Genomic DNA, 21,132 nt, shown 5'->3' with positions numbered 1-21,132 from the left:
CGCGTAGGAGGCAGGCCAAAGTTTATGCTTGTGGTTGCCCAAAATCTATATACATGTGAGTACATAAATTTAAGTGTTTTTTTCTAATGTCGATCATTCGATCGTTTGCTAATAATTTATTCGTAACGGTGTTTAGGGTACGCTGGACTGAAAGAATGGTTCCTCGAGAACGATCCAGCAATCTCGGTGACTGCACTTGCGATAGGAAAGGATCCCGCCAAAAATGACAATGGTAATTTCGACTTCTCCAGCGAATCGCTGTAAGTCTTGCCATCGTAAGTCACTTTATTCCTGCCATGGATCAGTGACGTTCTGATTGTTTGAATTGCAGGTATATCGTCCGTAAATTGTGCATGCTGTGCGTCGCTACTTAATCGGAAGAGTAAGGTATATTGTAACAGTTATTTATAACAATATATAATAACAGTTATATATATAACAGTTATATTGTTATAGTTCGTTATTAATACTATGCCGTCCGGTGGCAGCACGCTGGTGCCATGCAAAAACTATCTGTTGTATGCCGGTGGTACCACTTTGGTGCCATTTTAAAAAACTGAAATAACATTTGAACTATATTTCTTGGGTGTTAAAAGGCAGCAAACTAACTATAGCATTGTGCTTATTTAACTAAGAATTAAGTACGAAAATTCTTGGATGACATATCTTAATTTTAGGAATTTATATTACCGCCATCTTCGAAATTTTTTTTTTAATCTAAAATTTCCAAGTTATTATGCTGGCGTCAAACAAAAGAGTCATATCTAAGATCTGCGGACGGCATAGTGTTAATAATAATCCACCTTCTACAATAGCTAGCATCCTTTTGACATCCAACTTTCTTTGTGAAATTATTAGAATTGTGTAGGTAGCTAACGGGGGTATCGTTATGCTATTATGCCGGCGTCAAACAAAAGAATCATATCTAAGATCTGCGGACGGCATAGTGTTAATACATTTTAGGAATGTATTAAAGCTATTAGGAATAAAAATGAAGCTATTGTCACATTAGCTTGCAGAATCAACGGCATGCGTGAGAAGGAAAAGATGGAGCCGACATTGTCTTTTCCGGCATTGCAGTGGTATCGTTTGTGCCAAAAAGCTTCTGAAAAGAAAAAGAAAACGATCTTGCACCCACATGCGTGTCTCCCAAGACACTATCACCGACTTCTGGAACTTTTGTGTTAGAAACATAAACGATGAATCGCGGAGTCCTGGAGATAACGTCCTTGTTCCGAAGTCGAGCGTTGGATTTGCGAATTTGAAGAACGGAGATACAAGAATCGCAGATGAACGTGAAGAAAAAATCCAAAAGAATTGCTGTTGCAACGGATTACACGAAAATCTCAACTCTGTTGAAACAGAAGCGAATCCAGAAGGTACCTTACAAGAAAACGGCAAATGTACAGACGAAGTTTCTTCGAAGTTATGTATAGATGAAGAAAATAGCAAACGGGAAGTATCGCGAGATTTTGTTGATAAGAATATGGCTCGATCATCCGACCAACAAATTGAAGTTCTTTGCAAGGAACAAAACTGTTTCAACAGTACGCCAAAGCAGGTTTTGGATCGAGATATTACAGACTCGCGAAACGTTAATGCGAAAACTGAATTGGCAATCGATTCGAATAAATGCGATTACACTTTGAAAGAAAATAGGAAAGAATCGAAAAGCGAGACCAGTTTTAGCGAAACAATTATAGCAGATACTTGCATGGATACGCTTCTGTACCGCGAATTGCGAACGAAACGTGCTCCTAAAATGAAGAAAAAAGCGCCAATAGCTCGTTCAAAATCTAGCAAAAGCATCGAATCGAAATTAACTAATGGATCGGAAAAGGCTATGTTGCTACAAAATTCGAACACCGATGATTCGAACACACCAGAAAATTGTTCGCAACCGGTTTTTGTCAAGGAAACGCACAAACATAGTTCAGAATATTCGGCGACAAAGCCATCCGCGACTTCGGGGTTGCAAAACGAATGCCTTCGCGATGAATTTGAAACTACTTGTTTCAACGCTTATCAAGCTAGTACAATAAGTCAGAAGAAAGTTTGCAGAAATTGTTCTCACAGTTTAAAGTCAGTTATCAACTTCCTTACAAACTTAAGCAAGTTTGCGTTTAATAATCGTATCTAATCGTTTCAGAAGTCGCAGTCGGCCGCGATGGAGTATCCCTAAAAAAGGTTCCTCGACGAAATTCAATTCTAATGTTTACAAACATTGCAAAACCTCCTGCAAAAGTTCGCATCCGCAAAAGAACAATTTCTCTAACGACAATGGGAAATTTAAAAGGATCGCCGATTCCATGCTCGATCGCGAATCCACTTTAGCCACGGAGAAGTGTTTTCTGAAATGTAAGACGCCGTTCTCGCAGAATGAGAAGAAAATAACTGCGAACATGTCCAAGAATCGGAAGTACGAGGACTCTACGATTCTCGGGGACAGTTCTTCCGCAATTTCTTCCGAAAGCTCTGACAGCGATAGTCGAGCCGCGCTCCGTCGTCCATTATGCAAATCGAGAATGCATAATCAACATGATCACGATCACGCTTCTTCGTCTAATCTGTTCCCGTGGAAAAGGTGTCCGTCTTGTACGGTGCTGTTCGAGTACTCGGCCTGCAAGAATGGGCAATCGGTCTCCAACGCCCACAAGCGGAAAAGAGATCAAAGAATACGGGGGAGTCCGACGTCGACTTCTTCAACATCTTCCGTCTCGACGTCGATTTCCAGAGAAGCCTGCGCGTTCAGAAGGAATAATGCCGATCGGAACATGCATATCCTATTTAGAAAAAGTAACAGAATATTCGACGAAGAAGCTGCAAGTGTTTGGGAATCAAGAAACAGACCGTTCGAAGGGACCAGACTTTACGAACAGGACGCAAATAATAGAACGATGTACACGGATGAACGTCGCGTAAAGTGGGGTTTCAAGCGTGCTTATTAGCGATCGTTGAGTAAGTGGTAAGAAAATGAGTAACTTCATCAGCGACGAAGTGGTATAAGTCGCGTGGTCCAATTATTGAGATTCGATGTAAGTACAGTAATGTCTCCCTAACTGACGCTCAGATTGTTCAGAAAACTGGACAATTCGGGAAGAGGAGATATAATTATTAGAGCCCTGCAGCTCGTTCTTATAGTTGTTGACAATCGATAACCATAAAAAACGAGCCGCAAGGCTCGAACAATCGTATCTCCTTTTCCCAAATTGTCCATTTTTGTGGACAATCTGAGCGTCAGTTAGGGGGACATTACTGTAGAGGTCTCTGTAGAATATACAGTAAAGTCTCCCTAACTGACGCCTAGATTGTGCAGAAAAATGGACAATGTGGGAACAGGAAATACGATTAGTCCGGTTTTGCACCATGTTTTTATAATCGTTGACAATCGGTAACTATAAAAACAAGTCGCAAGGCTCGAATTCGCAAGGCTCCTCTTTCCAAATTGTCCATTTTTCGTGGACAATCTGAGCGTCAATTAGAGAGACATTACTGTAGAGGTCTCTCTAGAATATACAGTAATGTCTCCCTAACTGACGCTCAGATTGTCCACAAAACTGGATAATTCGGAAAGAGGAGATATAATTATTATAGTTGTTGACAATCGAGATAACCATAAAAAACGAGCCGCAAGGCTCGAACAATCGTATCTCCTTTTCCCAAATTGTCCATTTTTGTGGACAATCTGAGCGTCAGTTAGGGAGACATTACTGTACTGGCAGGAGAGATCGAATATTCTCAATTTGTCGCTTTTACTTTATTACCACGACGAGTGGAGAAGAAGCGAAAATGTCCCATCGAAATAAATTTTAAATGATCTTATTTAATTATTTTAAATAAGTTATTTTTTCGAAATTCTCAAAAATTTGAATGGAAAGAACGAATTTTCATTTGTTTCCTGGCTCTGTAAAATGGATCGAGGATCACGTTCATCGTGTCTTTTACCGGAAGAGTATCTCATGATGTCTGAACGGGTGTTTACGATCGTCGAAAAACGGGAAAATTGAAACGTGGTGTCCTTTGATTGTAAATTTAACGGTGGTAACCGTAAGGAACAACAGTAACGAGTGGTCGTAATTGGCAGGTACCGAGTTAGTAGTGAAACGCCGTGAATAAATTGGACGTACAGGGGTGACGCGTCCCGTTGGACGTGCGTTGGAAAATCTGAAACTCGATTAATACGCGTCGTGTCCGTAGGTGAAGAGTCTATAAGTAGAATCTTCGGCGGACACGGACGTCAGTCATATTCATATATTATATTCTGAGCCGGTAGACGAAACCTTCCTTTACGCTAACGAGATATCCGCGACGGTTAACACTATGCATACATCACACGATGCCACGGTATACATCTTCGACGAAAATTTCAGCTACAATTTGCTCGACGAAAAAGCGACTTACTGTTTTCGATTAACCGTGTACCCTTTCTAAAGATGAAAGGGTACGAAAGAAAAGAAGAAAAAGATTTTTCTAGTTTATAAAGCACATGTATGCATGTATATATGTTGTACCTATACGAACGTTGTGATACATATTTATTTTTACCGAAGTAAACAAGTCGATAAATTTTCTCTAATGTGAAAGGGATTAAGAATGAAATATCGTTCCAAACACAAGATTTCATTTGACGATAATTGAAGCTTAGAAAACAACGCTCCTGTTGCTAATAAGAAAAAACGATTTGTAGATTCATGGTTGTTTGACAACGAAACGGTGAAAACATTTGTCGGTGCACTGGCGTTTGCACGACAGCAAAACCTTTTTTCCTCGCGTATGTTCTCATCTTAATCTACTCGAGAATCTCTCTGAATGGCAGGCTTTGTAAAGGAAACGTCGCAGCTGCGTCCCTCTCGTCTCGTATTTTGCACGCATTCCGATGAAATAAAACGAGACTAGTAAGGGTGTCGAGTTCAACCGAGAAGAAATATTTCGAAACGGGATGTTAAATGAGCGAACTGTCCGACTGTCACTCCGCCTAGTACCCAGTTTCTTAGCACTTAACGAAAATATGAGCCAAAATGAATCTATATATTTTCGGTATCCATGTTACAAATAGACTTAACGTAACACTACCGCACTCTTTACAAACGATTTCAAAACTATACTTTCTGCTGTATGTCGTTTATTTATTTACAAATATTTAAATTGCTTCATACAACTAAAATAAATAGTAGACCGAACTAGCAGCCAATATTGTAGACGTAACTTTAACGCGTTTATGGAATTTCATTATTCGCGTTGTTCAATACTTATCTTTCTGTTCAGTTTCATAAATAGTATATACAATTTTCCAACAATATTATAACTTTCAGAAGAGATATAAACTTACAGTAAGCGTAGATGGTGTCTTATCGTAAACTATTAACAATGAAACAAAGTCACATGTTAATAGCGTGAAATAGGCACCAGTCGAATAGTTTAAAGCGGATAATATTACATATTGTACTTTTCTCATACTTCGTTCTATATCACTGTTTTGTTAGAGCAGATATTCCTCCTCTGGAATAAGTTTATTTTGATTAAAACATTCTTCAATCCATCCGCTTCTGATAACTATTACGTGTTTCTGTAATTCATTGTCTATTAAACTTTTTAGTTCGGAACTGATAGAATTCCCATTAATGAATATGTGCGTTACAGAATTGTCAAGGGTTTCTTTAACAGTGCCAGCCAAAAAACAAAATCCATATTTGGTCAAGTCTGATGAATCATTGAAATATCCCACCATCCTCCTAAACATGGAGTAAGGTGAAATTCCGTGGTCGAACAACTCTTCGTCTAACTCATTCATTTGTGCAAGATCGAGCTTCATAATCTGTGCCTGAACAAAAATTTTATGATATTGTCAATTTTGTATTTAAAACTATAGAACTAATTGGATGAAAGTCGTACCTCTTCTGAAGCTTTTTCTAATGAACGTGTTAAACTTTCTTCGGTTGCATTTTCAAAGAAATTGTCATAATAATCGTCGTAATACTGTGCTAACCGATGCTTTGTTGATTTACAACAAGTTATTAGATCCCATGGAAGAAAGTCATTTAATGAGGACCAGTTTTCTTCTTTAACAGTGCGCTTGAACCAATCTATTGTTACCACGTCGTATTTATTGCTTTGTATAATACTGTTCGCCCTCGCCTGAAAGAATTAATTTTGATATATTATTTATTAAACACCATTAATAATCTCAAAAAAATGTACGATTAAAATGCTTACGGTTTTAGCTTTACCAACAATGATGCAATAAGTTTCATTTAACGGGTTTTGTACAACTTTTGCTCTATGTTGCCATAGAATTTCTTCGATGCGTTCTTTGGGAAACTCGATATCTCCATTTATTACACAAATTTCTTTACCATCTAAAAGTCTTGTCAGATAAACAGGTGGATTTTCATAGATATTATGCCTCGGTGGTATATTGTCAAATCTGAGAGAACGTGGTTTTGTTGTCTTGCGCATTTTCGCTTCAGAAGTATCTTCTATATCATCATGGTCTGCATCTCGTTTCGTTAGTTTTTGAACTGGTCGCGAATCCTGATTACCAATAAAATACACTAGATACATAGCCATATAATAGAATTTGTGAAACTCGATCTTTTTGGAGAACACGTACTTTAACGAACGATAACAATTCTACAGTGGTGCATACATTGTACCATGGCTTGTCAGTTCTAATGCTTGTGGCTCGTGGGAATCTTAAACTATATCCTGTTGGATAATCATTACTTTTTATCATCTCAGATGCCCTTACTGTAACAATTATAGATTCTTCGGGAGTAACCCACAAACGTGGTTTATCCAGCTAGAAAATATTAAAATTAAGGTATTATATATATATTTACTAACTTAATATATTTAAAGATATCTATATTATGTAAACTTACCCTAGGTGGAACCACGTTTGCTGGGCATTCTGTTTTCCATTTATCTTGAAACTTATTCCAAAGACCCCTTAATTCATCCATGGAAAATCCATTACTTACCTTTACAACTGATAGAAATACTGTTGGATTTTCTCCTGGAATATCTGATGGCTTAGCTACACCCACCAGAAAACTCTTTATCAAATCCATGAATTTTCCCTCCCCATAATATCCGCCAAGGATAATCAAATCGACATCCTTCACTAAATTTTCTGAATACTGCAACAGCATATTGCAAAATACAGAAAACGTACAGCAATAACATAACTATATACACTCCCAGACAAAAAGCTAGCATACGTGTGCTATGCTTTAATTTCTCGTGTTAAGATAATGCTAGCATGGAAACACTGTGTTATATGTAAAACGCGTACCTTCTACGAATATGTAAACATAACATAGAATGGCATTCCTTCACCGAGTTCTTTTAGTTGGTAAAGAAGCACATAATTCAACACAGCATGTGCTATCTTTTTGTCTAAGAGTGTAGTAATACATGTTAATGAAAGAAACAATACCTCTGCTTTTATTTTATAACAACCACTACCACCTCGTACATTTGGTTTATATTTAATGTCACATTTTTTTACTACTAGCCCTTCTTCTTTTTTTTTCATACTCTCATTGAATAACCGGCATAATTCCTCACTGTCGACAAAATATTTGAATTATTTATACACAATTTTCTCCTTAAATTATACTTTAAACTTGAATTATACCTTGTAGAAATTTTATTGACTTCGCACATCATAAGAGAACCTTCTTCTTCGTTAAATGCCTCTTTTAAAATGTCCAGCCTTTTCTCATAAGGCTCGTTATGAAGCAATACATCATTGTACATAATGATATCATATGCAATAAAACATGGCTGATGATGACTACTACTTGATAAATTTTTAACATCAAAATTCATTGCCTTTGAACCCAACAATTTCTTTTCTTTATGCCAACCCATTAATTCCCCGTCTAAGATTATTGATTTACATTGAGAGTTTAATAGTCGACTAAATACACTGCTCATAAAACCTACAATAACGAAATACATTAAATACATTGATTTTTACTTACATTATCTGTTAACTATACCTGAAGAACTAGTTTCTCCATAACCAGGTTTATTTGTAATTTCGAATCCTTGTCTTGTAAAATATTTATATCTACCATCTTTCATGTGCATCTGAGATCGTTCACCATCATATTTACATTGAACAAAATATTGTTCACCTCTGACAAAAAGTTTCATTGTATCCTCAATTTTACATTTCTCTAACAGCATAGGTCGAAAATGTGAGAATACTTTGATATCATAATGGTGCCTCAACTGATTATTAAACAATGTGTCACAAACTTGGTGCAAATTTGACACATCAAGTGCTGAATTTGCATCTGGATGAATAACTAAAAAGGCAATAGTATATGTATCAATAAATTATAAAGCATTTCGCAGAAACTACTGCAATAGATAAATGCCAATGTGAAAAAATATATACCTGCCAGTATTTTCTTTTCTCCAATATTAAGTTTTAAATCTTTAAGAATTATTCGCGTTATCCATTTAAACTCTAATGCACTGATTTTTCCTAACAAAATTTTAAAAGTTTCATCTTTTTGCGCAAGACTCTCGTTTTTCGATGATACATTATCAATAAATGCATTAATATGTTTTATAGTAAGATCTGAAGTTTCACTTTTGAAGCGTTTTCGTAAAGTCCAATAAGCTATTTCTCCAAAATCATGCCCTGCCTTTCCTGTTCTTGGAACTCTAAAACAATACCGTATTTCCATTAATTTTGTTTTACAATAATAACAAGAGAAATATATCAATTAGTAATCTTACTTGTATTCTAAAAGTTTTATTGCATCCTTACTGCCTTTACCCAAACAAAATACACGAACATAAAGAGTAGCAAGAGATTTCTCTTTTAGATTAGTAGGACCACGTTCACGTTCCAGTCGAGGTAAAATCAATCTAAATATGGGGAAGATCGAAACATCCTAATAATAAAGAAAATCATAAATGGCATTCAATTATTGTTACTGAGACCTAATTAAATTGTACACAACTATACCGCATTAGGATCTTGTGTCTTCAATTCGCCACTAACATGACGACAATGCCGGATGAATGTCTCTAAGACATCAGCTTTCTTTGCAATAGGTGCTTTGGTAACTTCTTCCAAGACATTGCATAATTGTCTAAATTCAATTTTTCCGGCCAAGGAGATGCTCATTTTGTTTATAAACCTAAAGGACAATAATAACTGATTATACTAAATATAGCAAACTCAAAAACGTGTACAACATATACAATATAAGAGGTACATATCATATTACAAAATATTAAAATTCATACAAAGGTGTTAATACATTTATTTACAATTGTAACAAATCATTTTACATTTCTCTTATATGTCATAAGTTTTTGGTCTTGTAAAAGACCATATATAAATAATACTATATACTAATGCTCCTAAACTAAATTGTAATATAATTTTCAAGATACATTCTTGCTAAAAAATAATTTTCTGATTGTAAATAAATAAGATGTAGATTGAAGGCAGCTTCTTGCTTCAGGTCTAAAAGACTTGAATTTTTCTGAACAAGTTCACCAGGATGTTCATTAAGTACTAATTTATAGAAATGCACAGCAGCTGGTAGTAAACCAATTTGATGAAACGCACGACCCATATTATAGTATGTTTCTTGTTTTCCATCTTCACCTCGTAATTGACAATATTTTCTCAAAAAAGCAATACCTAAAATAAAATAATACAATGTTTACACAAAGTACTTTTCAGGTATAACTTTTAATATACATGCATAGCAAATAATAAGATGAAATAAATTTATAATTACCTTGAATTATAAGTTGATTCTTCTTAGCAGATGATTTTTGGCATGCCATTTGAAATAAAGTTATACCTATAAGTAATGCTAACAATGCACTAGGTGCTACTTTAAAAAGAGAAATGTAATCGTTAAAGGCGTATGTGTATGTTGCAGAAACAAGACAATTGTTCGCATGCATTACATGTACATAGGAAAATACATCTTCTCTTCCAAGAAGACGCATAATAAATCTGTTATGCCTAGAATCTTGTGCCTTTTGAACAATAATGTTCAATAAATTCCAAGAATTTGGAGTTTGACAAATGCGTAGCAGGTGTCGCACAATGTTATATCCATGATAAGAATCGTTATTATAAATGCAGGCAAACGAGCATAAAAACATTATATGCGCGTTTCTTTTCTCAAATCTCTTCGATGTTAAAGCACTCAAACAAAGTCTTTGGAGTAAACCATATCTTTTTAATTTACAAGCTAATTTACACATTTGTAAAAGCAAAAAGAATTCACTTTTCTCACTAAGGTCTGTTGGATTCAGAAACACAGGAGCATTGTCTTCCTCAAATTTTTCTCCGCGTGCTAACCGATTAAGTTTCAAAGAATCTATACGACGTTGTATGGAGTATGGTCTTGTTATTGCACTTATCTCAACTTTGTTTCGTATAGTAATACAATGTCTAGAGAAGAGCAGCATACCAGATTGAAAATATTCATCGTATCTTTTCACTTTGTAAAGAAGCAATGTTCTTCTGTAAATTACTTGAGGGTCTAAAGCATCTGACTCGAGATCTTGATCAAGTATGTCTATTGCTTTATTATATTGACCCTTCAACTGATACAATTTAGCTAAAGCTATTCTTGCACCTAAATGCTGAGGTGATAATTTTGTCACAATTTCATATGATTTTATTGCTTTCTTTAATTCTTTACAGCCAACCCAGCATTCTGCATGTCGTAACCAAACTGCAGCTAAACTGTAATTAGCACTATTTACTAATGGATCTAGTAACAGTAAAGCACGTTCAAATTCTTTCTTTCCCATTAATGTTTCGGCTATATCTAAAAAAAGATCTCCAGAAATTTCTGGACTTTCATACATGTAGAATTTAGGTAAAAGCTTTTCTGCTAATTTCATTTGGTCCAATTCAATAAGTGTTATAAGAAATTTTGCTTTTAAATCAACAGCAACATTATCTGGCATTTCACAGTCTTCTATTTCACCTATTTTTTGCTCTTTAGATTCATCTTTCTTTTCATTTCCAGATTTTTTCACTGTTACAATAGAATTTTTATCATTAACATTTTTATATTTTACCCAAATAGTTGTATATGCTGTCAAAATATGTAAACATCTCTTAAACTTCTTTAATGCTATTAATATTTCAGTCATAATATTAACTTCCTCCAAAGTAATGAAGTTAGGACATTTTGAAAAAATATTTTCCATTGCTTCTAATGCTTGTTCATTATTATTTTCCTCCATGTAACGCTTGGCTAACATTTTAGCATATTTAATTACATTTTCACCATCCTCTGGCTCCAACTGGTAAACCAATCTTGAAAATCCTTTTAAATAGGCCTTTTTGTCTCCATACCTTTCTAAAAGTTCTGCTCGTATTTCATATAAGCTTACATCTTTTGGACTTCCTTGAATTGCTTTATTATAACATGTTATAGCTTGTTTAATATCTCCACTTTCAAGTGACATATTTGCTAATCTCACCCATTTATCAGAATCTCTTGGACTGAGATGAGCTGCTATTAAGGCAAATTGTAATGATTTCTCTGGCTGGTCTGTTTCATATATCATTGCCAATGTTTGAAATGGTTCTGGAGCACTTGGCACCTGTCTGAAGAAATGTCAAAATGTTTACATTGCTCAACGATACATTATAGTATCATATACTTTTCATGTTATAACAAACACTTGCCTAATTATTTCCATACATATTTGAGCAGCTAATTCTGCATCTCCTCTGGCAAATCTTAAGTTTGCTTCACCCATCAACCCTTGTAGAGCTGGAGGAAGTGTTCTTTTTTTCTTTTTATATTTTCCTCTTGGTCCTCTTCGCTGAGCAACTTTATTTATTCCTAAATCATCATTGTCGTTTTCACATCTACACATAAAAAGATCAATTGCTTTATATTCCACATAAAGGAACATATGTAATTGCTAATGTATTACCTAGCAGGATCAGTTTCTGTAGTTTCTAAATCTATGTCTTGATCCATTCTGGATGAATATTCAGAAAATGTTAATTCTCCATTCAAGAACTGTTTTGTTAATTGGTCCTCTTCGTCTGCTGTCATTAATATATCTTGATCTTCGGTGTCTGTAGCAATATCCATGATAGCATTATTTTGTTCGACGTAAGTATCAGATATTATGTCAGGTGTTATATCTTGAATCTCCAAAGCTTTAGCTTCAACAAATTCTGTCATATCCACATTCATATTGCTAAGAGCATTTTCATCCAATTCTTCAATGATCACTGTTGCTATTGTGTTTTCTTCATTAAGTGGCATATTATCTTTCTGATTCAATGACGATAAATTAATTTCAATGTTAACTTCTTCCATTTCGGTATTCACAGTAGTTTCCGTAATAATATAATTCTTTTATTATTCTCAATAGAGAACACTATAAGTTGAAAACATGTGAATAATAAAAATTATTCAATATAATAATTTCTTATACAAGTTGTTTTAAAAACAAGAGCATAGTATCAGTAAATCTAATACTACATGTACTATGTAAATAACTATGTGACTATTTAATACATATATTAGAAACTGAAGAACGCATGCATACATGATTAACATTAAAATTTCATGTTTTAAATCATTAAACTTATTTGGGTTTTACTACATATAAGCATATCTATTGTAATTTATATGCATATATGAAATATGTGCGTACTATAAAAAAAAAACAGATTTATATTAGAGGTTATTATGTAAATTGTTTACCTTCGTTAAGCTGTGCAATGCAAAAAATTTGCAAAGTAGACCTCTATGTAAATAATCACTTTTTCTTAAAATGTTCCTTTATAACGCACAAAACACAGTTAATGTATTATAATTGTTTATATCAACACACAGATAATATAAACTGTAAACGCTTGAACCTTTGATACTGACATCACACATCCATACATGAACTGTGCAATGCGAAGTAAACAGTGTGATATGGCAGTGCATTATGATTTGTTTGGTCGTCGTTCATGAGCGTAATTTATTCACGAGAAAGTACAATGTTGGTCACACTTCAAAGAAGTGAGAGAATGTGATGAAAATATTGAAGAAAAATGCATATTTGGAACAGCTGGATTTTCAAATCAAGGCAAACTTTTATTTTAAGAATTTTGAGGTTATGACATCGAAAACAAGATTTTGACAATAAAGAATCATCTCTGAACCGTTTACAATTTTTGTAAAAGTTAACTATTTAGGAGGATATGATATGATGAAATAACCTTGTTTCACTAAAACATTGAGTGGAAGTATGATAACAAATAATATTGTTTAATAAATTATGCCTTTCTACTACATGTAAGTTTAGCGAACTGTATAAATTACATTCACATGAATTAAGTTAATTATAAGTTACAAAAGTGCATATATTTATATTAAAAAAGCAATACGAACTTATTACAGTAAATAAATAATATTTTTATGATTATACTTCTTATTTACTAGCAGTTATATACTTCAATTGATATTAACATTAATACATATTTTTCAGCTGATATTAATAGTATGAAGCCACATAAATGCTGGCTATATATTCCTTTATTGTTACTGCTTGGTATTGGAACTAAAATATCAAACAATCAAGTGAATTGTTCTGACAAACATAATAATACTGTAAGCTCTGACATTCCTAATATAATTAAATCATCTTGTCACAATAAAGATCCAGAGCAAATAAAAGTTCACTTTGCTAGCAGAATTGTTAAAAACGAATATATTGTAGCATTTAAAGGCTACTACAAACTGCATGCACGTGAAAATTATATAAAAGCTGCATTAAATTCATCTGGCATTTACAACTGGAAAATTTTATTTCGTGATAATTTGGCTAGCGACTTTCCTAGCGATTTTGACGTTGTACTCCTGGAAGAAACAGATAAAAATAATGGTCTTGATGCTTTAACCGATCATCCCCTCATCAGAAGGGTAACACCTCAGAGACTCGTTCATAGAACCTTAAAATTTGTGAATGCATCAGAAGATGCAGATTTTCCAGAGTATAAAAATTTTAGAAGAAAAATCAACAATTATGTGAGACTTTGAATTATAATTTAATTACACTTTAAATCATAGAAACATCTGCTTATAAATATATTATTTTTTGTGGCTGATAGAATAACCAATTTTGGCAATCAACCAATCGTCATACTTCACGTAGATTATTAAGAGCTATTCCAAGACAAATTACAAGCATACTTCAAGCTGATGCTTTATGGGGAATGGGAGTTACAGGAAATGGTGTTAAGGTAAATAATGTAATTTATGATCTTTGTAAAAATAAAGTTACATTAATATTTGTTAATAATTATTAACAGGTAGCGATATTTGATACCGGGTTAGCAGCTAGCCATCCACATTTTAAGAAAATCAAGGAACGTTCTAATTGGACAAATGAAAAAACATTAGAAGATGGATTGGGTCATGGAACATTTGTAGCTGGAGTTATTGCATCATCTTGCATTGATTGCCTTGGCTTTGCACCAGATGCTGAACTTCATATTTTTCGTGTTTTTACTAATACTCAGGTATCTGTAATATTATCTTTTAATACACATGTTCTTCTGAATATTAAACTCTCTGCTTTTCTGCCATCTGCAGGTATCATACACTTCATGGTTCTTAGATGCATTCAATTATGCTATTCTTACAAAAGTCACAGTATTGAATCTTAGCATTGGGGGACCAGACTTTATGGACCATCCATTTGTTGATAAAGTATGGGAATTAACAGCAAATGGTGTGATAATGGTCTCTGCAATTGGTAATGATGGACCTTTATATGGGTAACTATAACATTTATCCTCTTTGATGGCAAAACGCAAAATATATATCCTCAAAATAATTTTGCTTCTATTTAATATAGTACACTAAACAATCCTGCGGATCAAATGGATGTCATTGGTGTAGGTGGAATTAATTGGGAGGATCAAATAGCAAGGTTTTCATCAAGGGGAATGACAACATGGGAATTACCATCAGGATATGGAAGAGTGAAACCAGATTTAGTTACATATGGATCAGGAGTACGAGGATCTGCATTACAAACTGGTTGCAGAACATTATCTGGAACTTCAGTTGCCAGTCCTGTGGTTGCTGGTGCTGTGGCATTGCTTGCTAGTGGATTTGTCCAAAAAGATGGATCCCCAGTGATTAAACAGAGGGTAATTACATGTCAAAGTTAAATTTTTCGGAAATATTAATACTTTTAAATTATATTTCTAAAGATAATTTAACTCGAGTATGTATGTATGTATTATAAAAGGTGACGCCTGCAAGTATGAAGCAAGCATTACTTGGCTCTGCACGCCGTTTACCTGGAGTAGGAATGTTTGAACAAGGTGCTGGTAAATTGGATTTATTACGAGCGTTTCATTTTCTTCGTTCCTACACACCAATTGCTACATTAAGTCCAAGGTAATTTACTTTTCACATTGTAGTGTGAAACGTATTATTACACTGAAGAGCAACATTGTAAACATTCTCGAATCAAAATCCTTTAATTAAGTTAAGAAATATATTGAGAAACTTAAAAACATAATAGTAAGATAGAATTTTGGTTTAGAAATGTTGACAACGTTACTTTCCAATATAGTTTAACACATTGATGACCTGTGATAGGTTATCTCGTGTTCTTATGCCCAGACGTTGTAAAATTGCTGGTCAACAATGTGTTAACATACAGAACTTAATAATACAAAACCTGTGATATATTATCAGTTATATAGATCTGACTGAGTGTCAGTATATGTGGCCGTATTGTACACAAGCTGTATATCATACTGGGATGCCAACAATTGTAAATATAACTATAATAAATGGCTTGGGTGTGTCTGGTCATGTAGTAAATTTTGTATGGCATCCATACACTGGTAATGGTAATGGCGAACGGATTGACGTGTCAGTAACTTATAGTGACGTTCTTTGGCCATGGTCAGGCTGGTTAGCAATTGCAATAACAGTACCATCCTCTGCTCGTGACTGGCAAGGCATAGCACAAGGTTAAAAATATTTGTATTATTTATTTTTTGACTAAAAAACGATATCATTTCTATAATATTTTATTACAATGACAGGTCATATAGTAGTTACAATCGAATCACCACCAAGTGACGGAGAAGAAACACCAAGACAATCTAAAATTGAATTACCCTTGAAAGCAAAAGTTATTCCTACACCCCCACGGCAGTAAGTGTATAGTTTTTCAAAGTGTTGCTATAGAAATTTATGCTATAATTAATAAAATGATTACATTTGCTTATAAGTAAACGAATTTTATGGGATCAATATCATAACTTACGATATCCACCTGGATATTTTCCACGAGATGACCTACGCGCAAAGAATGATCCACTAGATTGGAATGGCGACCATATCCACACTAATTTCAAAGATATGTACCAACATTTACGAAATGCTGGTTATTATTTAGAAGTACTTGGTGCCCCATTCACTTGTTTCAATGCTAAAAACTATGGTACCTTGCTCATTGTGGATGCCGAGGAAGAATTCTTTCCTGAAGAAGTATTTACATATTTATAAATCAAAGTATTTATATATCAATTTATCTTAACAAACAATATTTCTTTCAGGTTACAAAACTTAAAACAGATGTAGAAGAAGAGGGTCTCTCTGTAATCATTTTTGCAGACTGGTATAATGTCACTGTCATGAGGAAGGTAAAGTTTTATGACGAAAATACTCGGCAGTGGTGGATACCAGATACAGGAGGCGCAAATATACCAGCCCTAAATGATTTATTATATCCTAATTGGGGCATAGCATTTGGAGATCAAGTACGTAATGGGCAATTTACTCTCGGTCAACATCCTCCTGTAACGTTCGCGTCTGGTACTACAATTACTCGGTACGACAATGTTAGCAAAGATACAATTATTTGTGAAATGCAGATTAGTTAACAAATTGTTATGTAAGATCCATATGTTTCTGTTTCGTTTATTAAGATTTCCAAAGGATGGAATCATTATCTACGTAGAATTACATGATCAAGGACAAGAACTTTTAATAGAATCAGAATCTAGATCTACAATGTCTATGCCAATTCTTGGACTTTTCCAAACAAGTGGTTATAAGAGTATTCAAAAGATATATAAAGATAAGGATAAGAACGTAATCCCAGATGAAGAAAATATAGACAAAAGTAACACGAAAGATCAAATAGTACCGGGCAGAATTGTAGTGTATGGTGACTCAAACTGCATTGACGATAGTCATTTACAAAAACGTATGATTTTATAATGATCCCTAACTTTATAAATAATTTCATGAATCTAATTCATTAACATTATGCTTTTTTAGCTTGCTTCTGGATGCTTGATGCCATATTGGAGTATACAACAACGGGCCATGTTGCCACAGTTTTCACCGATGAAAGTCGGACTAAGGCAAAAGTTTTGGAGAAGCCTACAACTCTAGATAACAGTGAACTGCCACAACGTATGGAGGGTAGCCATTTAAGACGACATAGTAAAGTATTACTACCTGAGAGCGCTAATACTGACCACATTCGACCACTTCCATCTTGCCCTACTATTACTCTTGCTATTCCAAAACCATTAAACGAGTCTGTTCCCATGTGAGTTTGTTAAATTTGATTCAACTACTGCATTGGTGATAGTGGCATTAATAATACGTTGAATTTAATTTCAGAAATCTTTATAAACCACAAAAGTTACTATCTGTAGGGGATACGATAGTTGCGGTAAATCCAGTTTTACAAGATACAAGTCCCTTGTGGCTTAGAAGGCGAGTTGGTGCAAACATTCCTACACTACACCATGCAGAACGAAATAATATTATAGATGACTTAGAACAAAGTGACAAAAATAATAGTGAACTGTTTTCAAGTAAGTGGAGCTACATCGCAGGAATAGTTATTGTAGGGAGTATTGTTCTGTATTTATTAAACCAGTGGAATTGCTTAATGTCAAAAAGGCATTCACGAAGAAAACGAACAGTCGGTAGGTTACGCAGAGTTATTCAAACAATTTCTGTGCGCCGAGTGCCTCAAATGTGATTTTGTATTTGAGAAAAATCAACCAGTGCAAAATAATGTTCGATTATCTGCGGTAAACGCTTAGAAAATAATAAAACTATGTTACGTGCCTTTAAACATACAGTACTCAACGTAAATTTATAAATTATATAACTTATTTTGATAAATTTTACGTGTCATTAATTCATTCTGAATATATTCATATTTCTGTTAACGTACGTATAGAAAAATGTCAAATTTTTATAATGTTATGTTATTTCTTTGTTTAGTCGCTTCTATACATATAGTTAAGCCAAAATATAAATTCACCATAACTGAATATATAGAAATACAATGCTGGAATAAAATAAATTTATACTTCCAATAAATTCTAAAAGTATAGTTTTGGTTTAGCATTAATAGAAATTTACATGTTTATATGTATATCTCAGTGAATACTTTAACCATTAAATTTATGATTAACATATTTGCTTCATCTAAATAAGTATATACATAGAAAATGTAATATAAGTTCACTTTTCACCATTACTGACTTGTGATATATAATATAACACTAGAGTAATTACATTTTTTTTACTATTTAGTAAGATAGATTATAAGAAAACCTGAGAAAACAATAGAAACAATAAGACCATTCCTTTTATATATAAAACTTATTTATTTACTGATCAACAAAATTCAATTTTTGTAATACATTTTAATTATTTCTGTATATAATATTATTTATTTGTTTAATGATATTGTATGTAATTAGATTTTACATTGAAATTATTAATACTTCAATTATAGAATGGATTATATGTAATCCAATGTGCTCTATCTTGTTCTGATGCAGATTTGTGGGAGGTGAAAAGACTTTTAAAAACTTCTGATGCTTTGGGGTCCTTAGCAACACTGTAGTTACCTTTTACTTTCTTATATGCTGGATCTTCTGCTTCATTTCTCTTGCTGTTTATTTTAATATTGGCAACTCTATCTTCCTTTTTAATTTTCTCCTTTGATACTTCATCTTGTTTAGCATCTTGAGTTCCAGAAGTATTTTCATCACATTTTCGTTTCTTTGATTTCTTTTGCATAGCCTTCCGATTTGTCATATTTTCTTCCATTTTTTTGAGATCATCAGCCTCCGAATTTATAATAACAATATCACTCTCACAGAACGGTTGTTGACATTGGTGACATATCTAAAAGGTTATTAAAATATATAGTTTATCAAATATGTTTACTATATCAAATATATTGTTTCCATAATCTCTATTTTGTTTAACATTATTACTTACCGTACTCTTAATCTCTTTAAGTGCACGCTCACTCATTACGCATCCACACGACCATAAGAAACAAAATTTATATTTGCCATTCATTTCTAATCCAATAACTGGGCAAATATATGGACTTTTACCTCCGTCTGTATAACAATCCCCTTTCTCAGCTTTATTAGCTTCAAATGCTGAATTTGCAGTTAAATTTAAATTTTTTACATCTTTCAAGGTTTTTATATGTTGTGCTGATTCTGGAAGCGTACTTCTATCAAGAAGACCTTCCAAAACAGACTCTTTACTATACAAACGTCCTAAACCACAACCAACCACTGGTGGCTGCAACGGTAGTTGTTTTATGGTACAATGTCGCCATTTAAATGCAAGTTCTGCTTCTTTATCTTTCTGTAAACAATTCAATACATAAATTTATTGTAAACAAATAAATTTATCAAATATTTACCAAACGATAAGATGTACTATTATAACCATTAATAGTTTCAGACGAAGTAAAATATAAAAGTTACCTGTTCTGGTTTCTTTTTTACTCTGACAAGCTCGTCTCTACGAGGAATAGTTCCACCATCACAACCCATGATAAGTATTAAATAAAATCTAGAAACAATCAAACCTGAGTAGAATCTAAACTCACTCACGTCAAATGATGTACTGAGCGATGTCGGAAATATGATGGTAGGTACAGAGACTGCTTCTCTCTGATTGGTTGACGCTTCACAGGTAAACAGTGCTGCCTCCACAGTGTTAGACAAAGAGAGGAAGTAGCGAGTGACCAAAACAGGAATAGTTTGTTCTAATAAATGAATAGAATAAATGTTCGAACAAATAGATAGAATTGTAAGATCTAGTAAATAGACGGAAGAGTTTATTGAATAATTTCGAACTAGTTCGGAATTATTACGTTTTGTAATAATTTTCTCTCGATCATTACCCATTCTCTTTCTAAATCAACTGCGCGGAACTGGATGCGCATTAATATGGTGGGGATAATAGAAGCGCTCGGAAAGAGAAGGTAGAAATTGCCTGCGCGATGAAGATACAATACTATACCGAGAAATTATGAGTCTCTGAGATCATCCGAAGTAACTTTTTCCTTAGCGCAAATGCAATCCGCGGCTTCTTTATTAGTTACACGAAAAACACTGACCAATAAGAGACGAGCTCGGCTGGTGCAAGACGGCCGAGCCAACGAGCGGATCTGGGCTTCGCTTGCACCAGCCGAGCTCATCTTTTATTGGTCAGTATTTTTCGTTAATAACTCGTAAGCAATGCTGCGGATTGCATTTGCGCTAAGGTGATAGTTACTTCAAATAATCACAGGAATCCCTCATTTCCCGGAAGTAACATAATTTTGGGACACCCTGTATTGACATATGTATGTGCATACGCAGTGCAATCAGTGTTTGTACGAAAACTGCCTACACAATGAATGAGTGCAGGCGACACAACCGCGGGAGTTCCATACATCGGCATGGCACGTCTACCGCATGAATATTATAATTCAGAGCTACGATCGCGACGCGACGTAGAGCCTCTATCAGGTTATCAGATCGTAGTTGAGAATTATAATGTTCATCTGATAGACGCGCCACGCCGCTGTACGAGGCTTCCTCCGCATACGTCACCACCCCACTCCTTGTAGCCAATATTCCTGTGAACATTGAACGAAAATTGAATTTCACCTATAAAGGTGGAATTACAGCATTTCTTTTTTTGAGGGAGAGAGAGTTAATTTCTAGTGCTCTTGCGTACATAAGTTTGTATGCCATCATATGCCATAAACATTGGTTTCAGAACTACCTAAAATTTAAAAAAATTCAAA

General features: G+C 34.2%; 4 protein-coding genes across 5 annotated transcripts; 2 read left to right on the top strand and 2 right to left on the bottom strand.

Moving 5' to 3' along the window:
* Positions 1 to 142: 142 nt before the first annotated feature.
* Positions 143 to 3,466, top strand: LOC117217569 (uncharacterized). Its single transcript, XM_033465259.2, has 4 exons — positions 143 to 260; positions 332 to 387; positions 1,013 to 2,082; positions 2,150 to 3,466. Exons 1-4 carry the CDS (start codon positions 224 to 226, stop codon positions 2,946 to 2,948), a joined length of 1,962 nt encoding a protein of 653 aa, XP_033321150.2. The 5' UTR covers positions 143 to 223; the 3' UTR covers positions 2,949 to 3,466.
* A 1,543-nt stretch (positions 3,467 to 5,009) lies between these two features.
* On the bottom strand, positions 5,010 to 12,929 carry LOC117217556 (general transcription factor 3C polypeptide 3). Of its 2 annotated transcripts, XM_033465243.2 has the most exons (12): positions 12,738 to 12,925; positions 8,990 to 9,164; positions 8,758 to 8,915; positions 8,411 to 8,682; positions 8,007 to 8,318; positions 7,640 to 7,946; positions 7,439 to 7,568; positions 6,882 to 7,139; positions 6,611 to 6,799; positions 6,214 to 6,531; positions 5,893 to 6,135; positions 5,010 to 5,821 (listed from the first exon to the last, which is right to left on the bottom strand). In XM_033465243.2, exons 2-12 carry the CDS (start codon positions 9,149 to 9,151, stop codon positions 5,480 to 5,482), a joined length of 2,691 nt encoding a protein of 896 aa, XP_033321134.2. In that variant the 5' UTR covers positions 9,152 to 9,164; positions 12,738 to 12,925; the 3' UTR covers positions 5,010 to 5,479. The 2 variants fall into 2 exon arrangements, with proteins under 2 accessions (XP_033321134.2, XP_076380314.1); XM_076524199.1 differs by lacking the exons at positions 5,010 to 5,821; positions 5,893 to 6,135; positions 6,214 to 6,531; ... (6 more) ...; positions 8,758 to 8,915; positions 8,990 to 9,164 and adding exons at positions 9,275 to 9,676; positions 9,777 to 11,613; positions 11,695 to 11,884; positions 11,953 to 12,408 and having other exon boundaries at positions 12,738 to 12,929.
* A 33-nt stretch (positions 12,930 to 12,962) lies between these two features.
* Positions 12,963 to 19,290, top strand: S1P (membrane-bound transcription factor site-1 protease). Its single transcript, XM_076524198.1, has 14 exons — positions 12,963 to 13,319; positions 13,513 to 14,051; positions 14,135 to 14,266; positions 14,336 to 14,545; positions 14,619 to 14,803; positions 14,884 to 15,181; positions 15,283 to 15,434; positions 15,738 to 16,018; positions 16,094 to 16,205; positions 16,283 to 16,541; positions 16,610 to 16,884; positions 16,982 to 17,262; positions 17,337 to 17,613; positions 17,688 to 19,290. Exons 2-14 carry the CDS (start codon positions 13,527 to 13,529, stop codon positions 18,052 to 18,054), a joined length of 3,354 nt encoding a protein of 1,117 aa, XP_076380313.1. The 5' UTR covers positions 12,963 to 13,319; positions 13,513 to 13,526; the 3' UTR covers positions 18,055 to 19,290.
* On the bottom strand, positions 18,668 to 20,089 carry LOC117217551 (replication termination factor 2). Its single transcript, XM_033465234.2, has 3 exons — positions 19,820 to 20,089; positions 19,314 to 19,697; positions 18,668 to 19,217 (listed from the first exon to the last, which is right to left on the bottom strand). Exons 1-3 carry the CDS (start codon positions 19,886 to 19,888, stop codon positions 18,813 to 18,815), a joined length of 858 nt encoding a protein of 285 aa, XP_033321125.1. The 5' UTR covers positions 19,889 to 20,089; the 3' UTR covers positions 18,668 to 18,812.
* Positions 20,090 to 21,132: the final 1,043 nt, after the last annotated feature.

The sequence above is a fragment of the Megalopta genalis genome, chromosome 8, assembly GCF_051020955.1.
Source record: "Megalopta genalis isolate 19385.01 chromosome 8, iyMegGena1_principal, whole genome shotgun sequence".
Taxonomy (NCBI): domain Eukaryota; kingdom Metazoa; phylum Arthropoda; class Insecta; order Hymenoptera; family Halictidae; genus Megalopta; species Megalopta genalis.
Note: the sequence above shows the minus strand (reverse complement) of the source record. Positions and strands in the feature narration are given on the sequence as shown.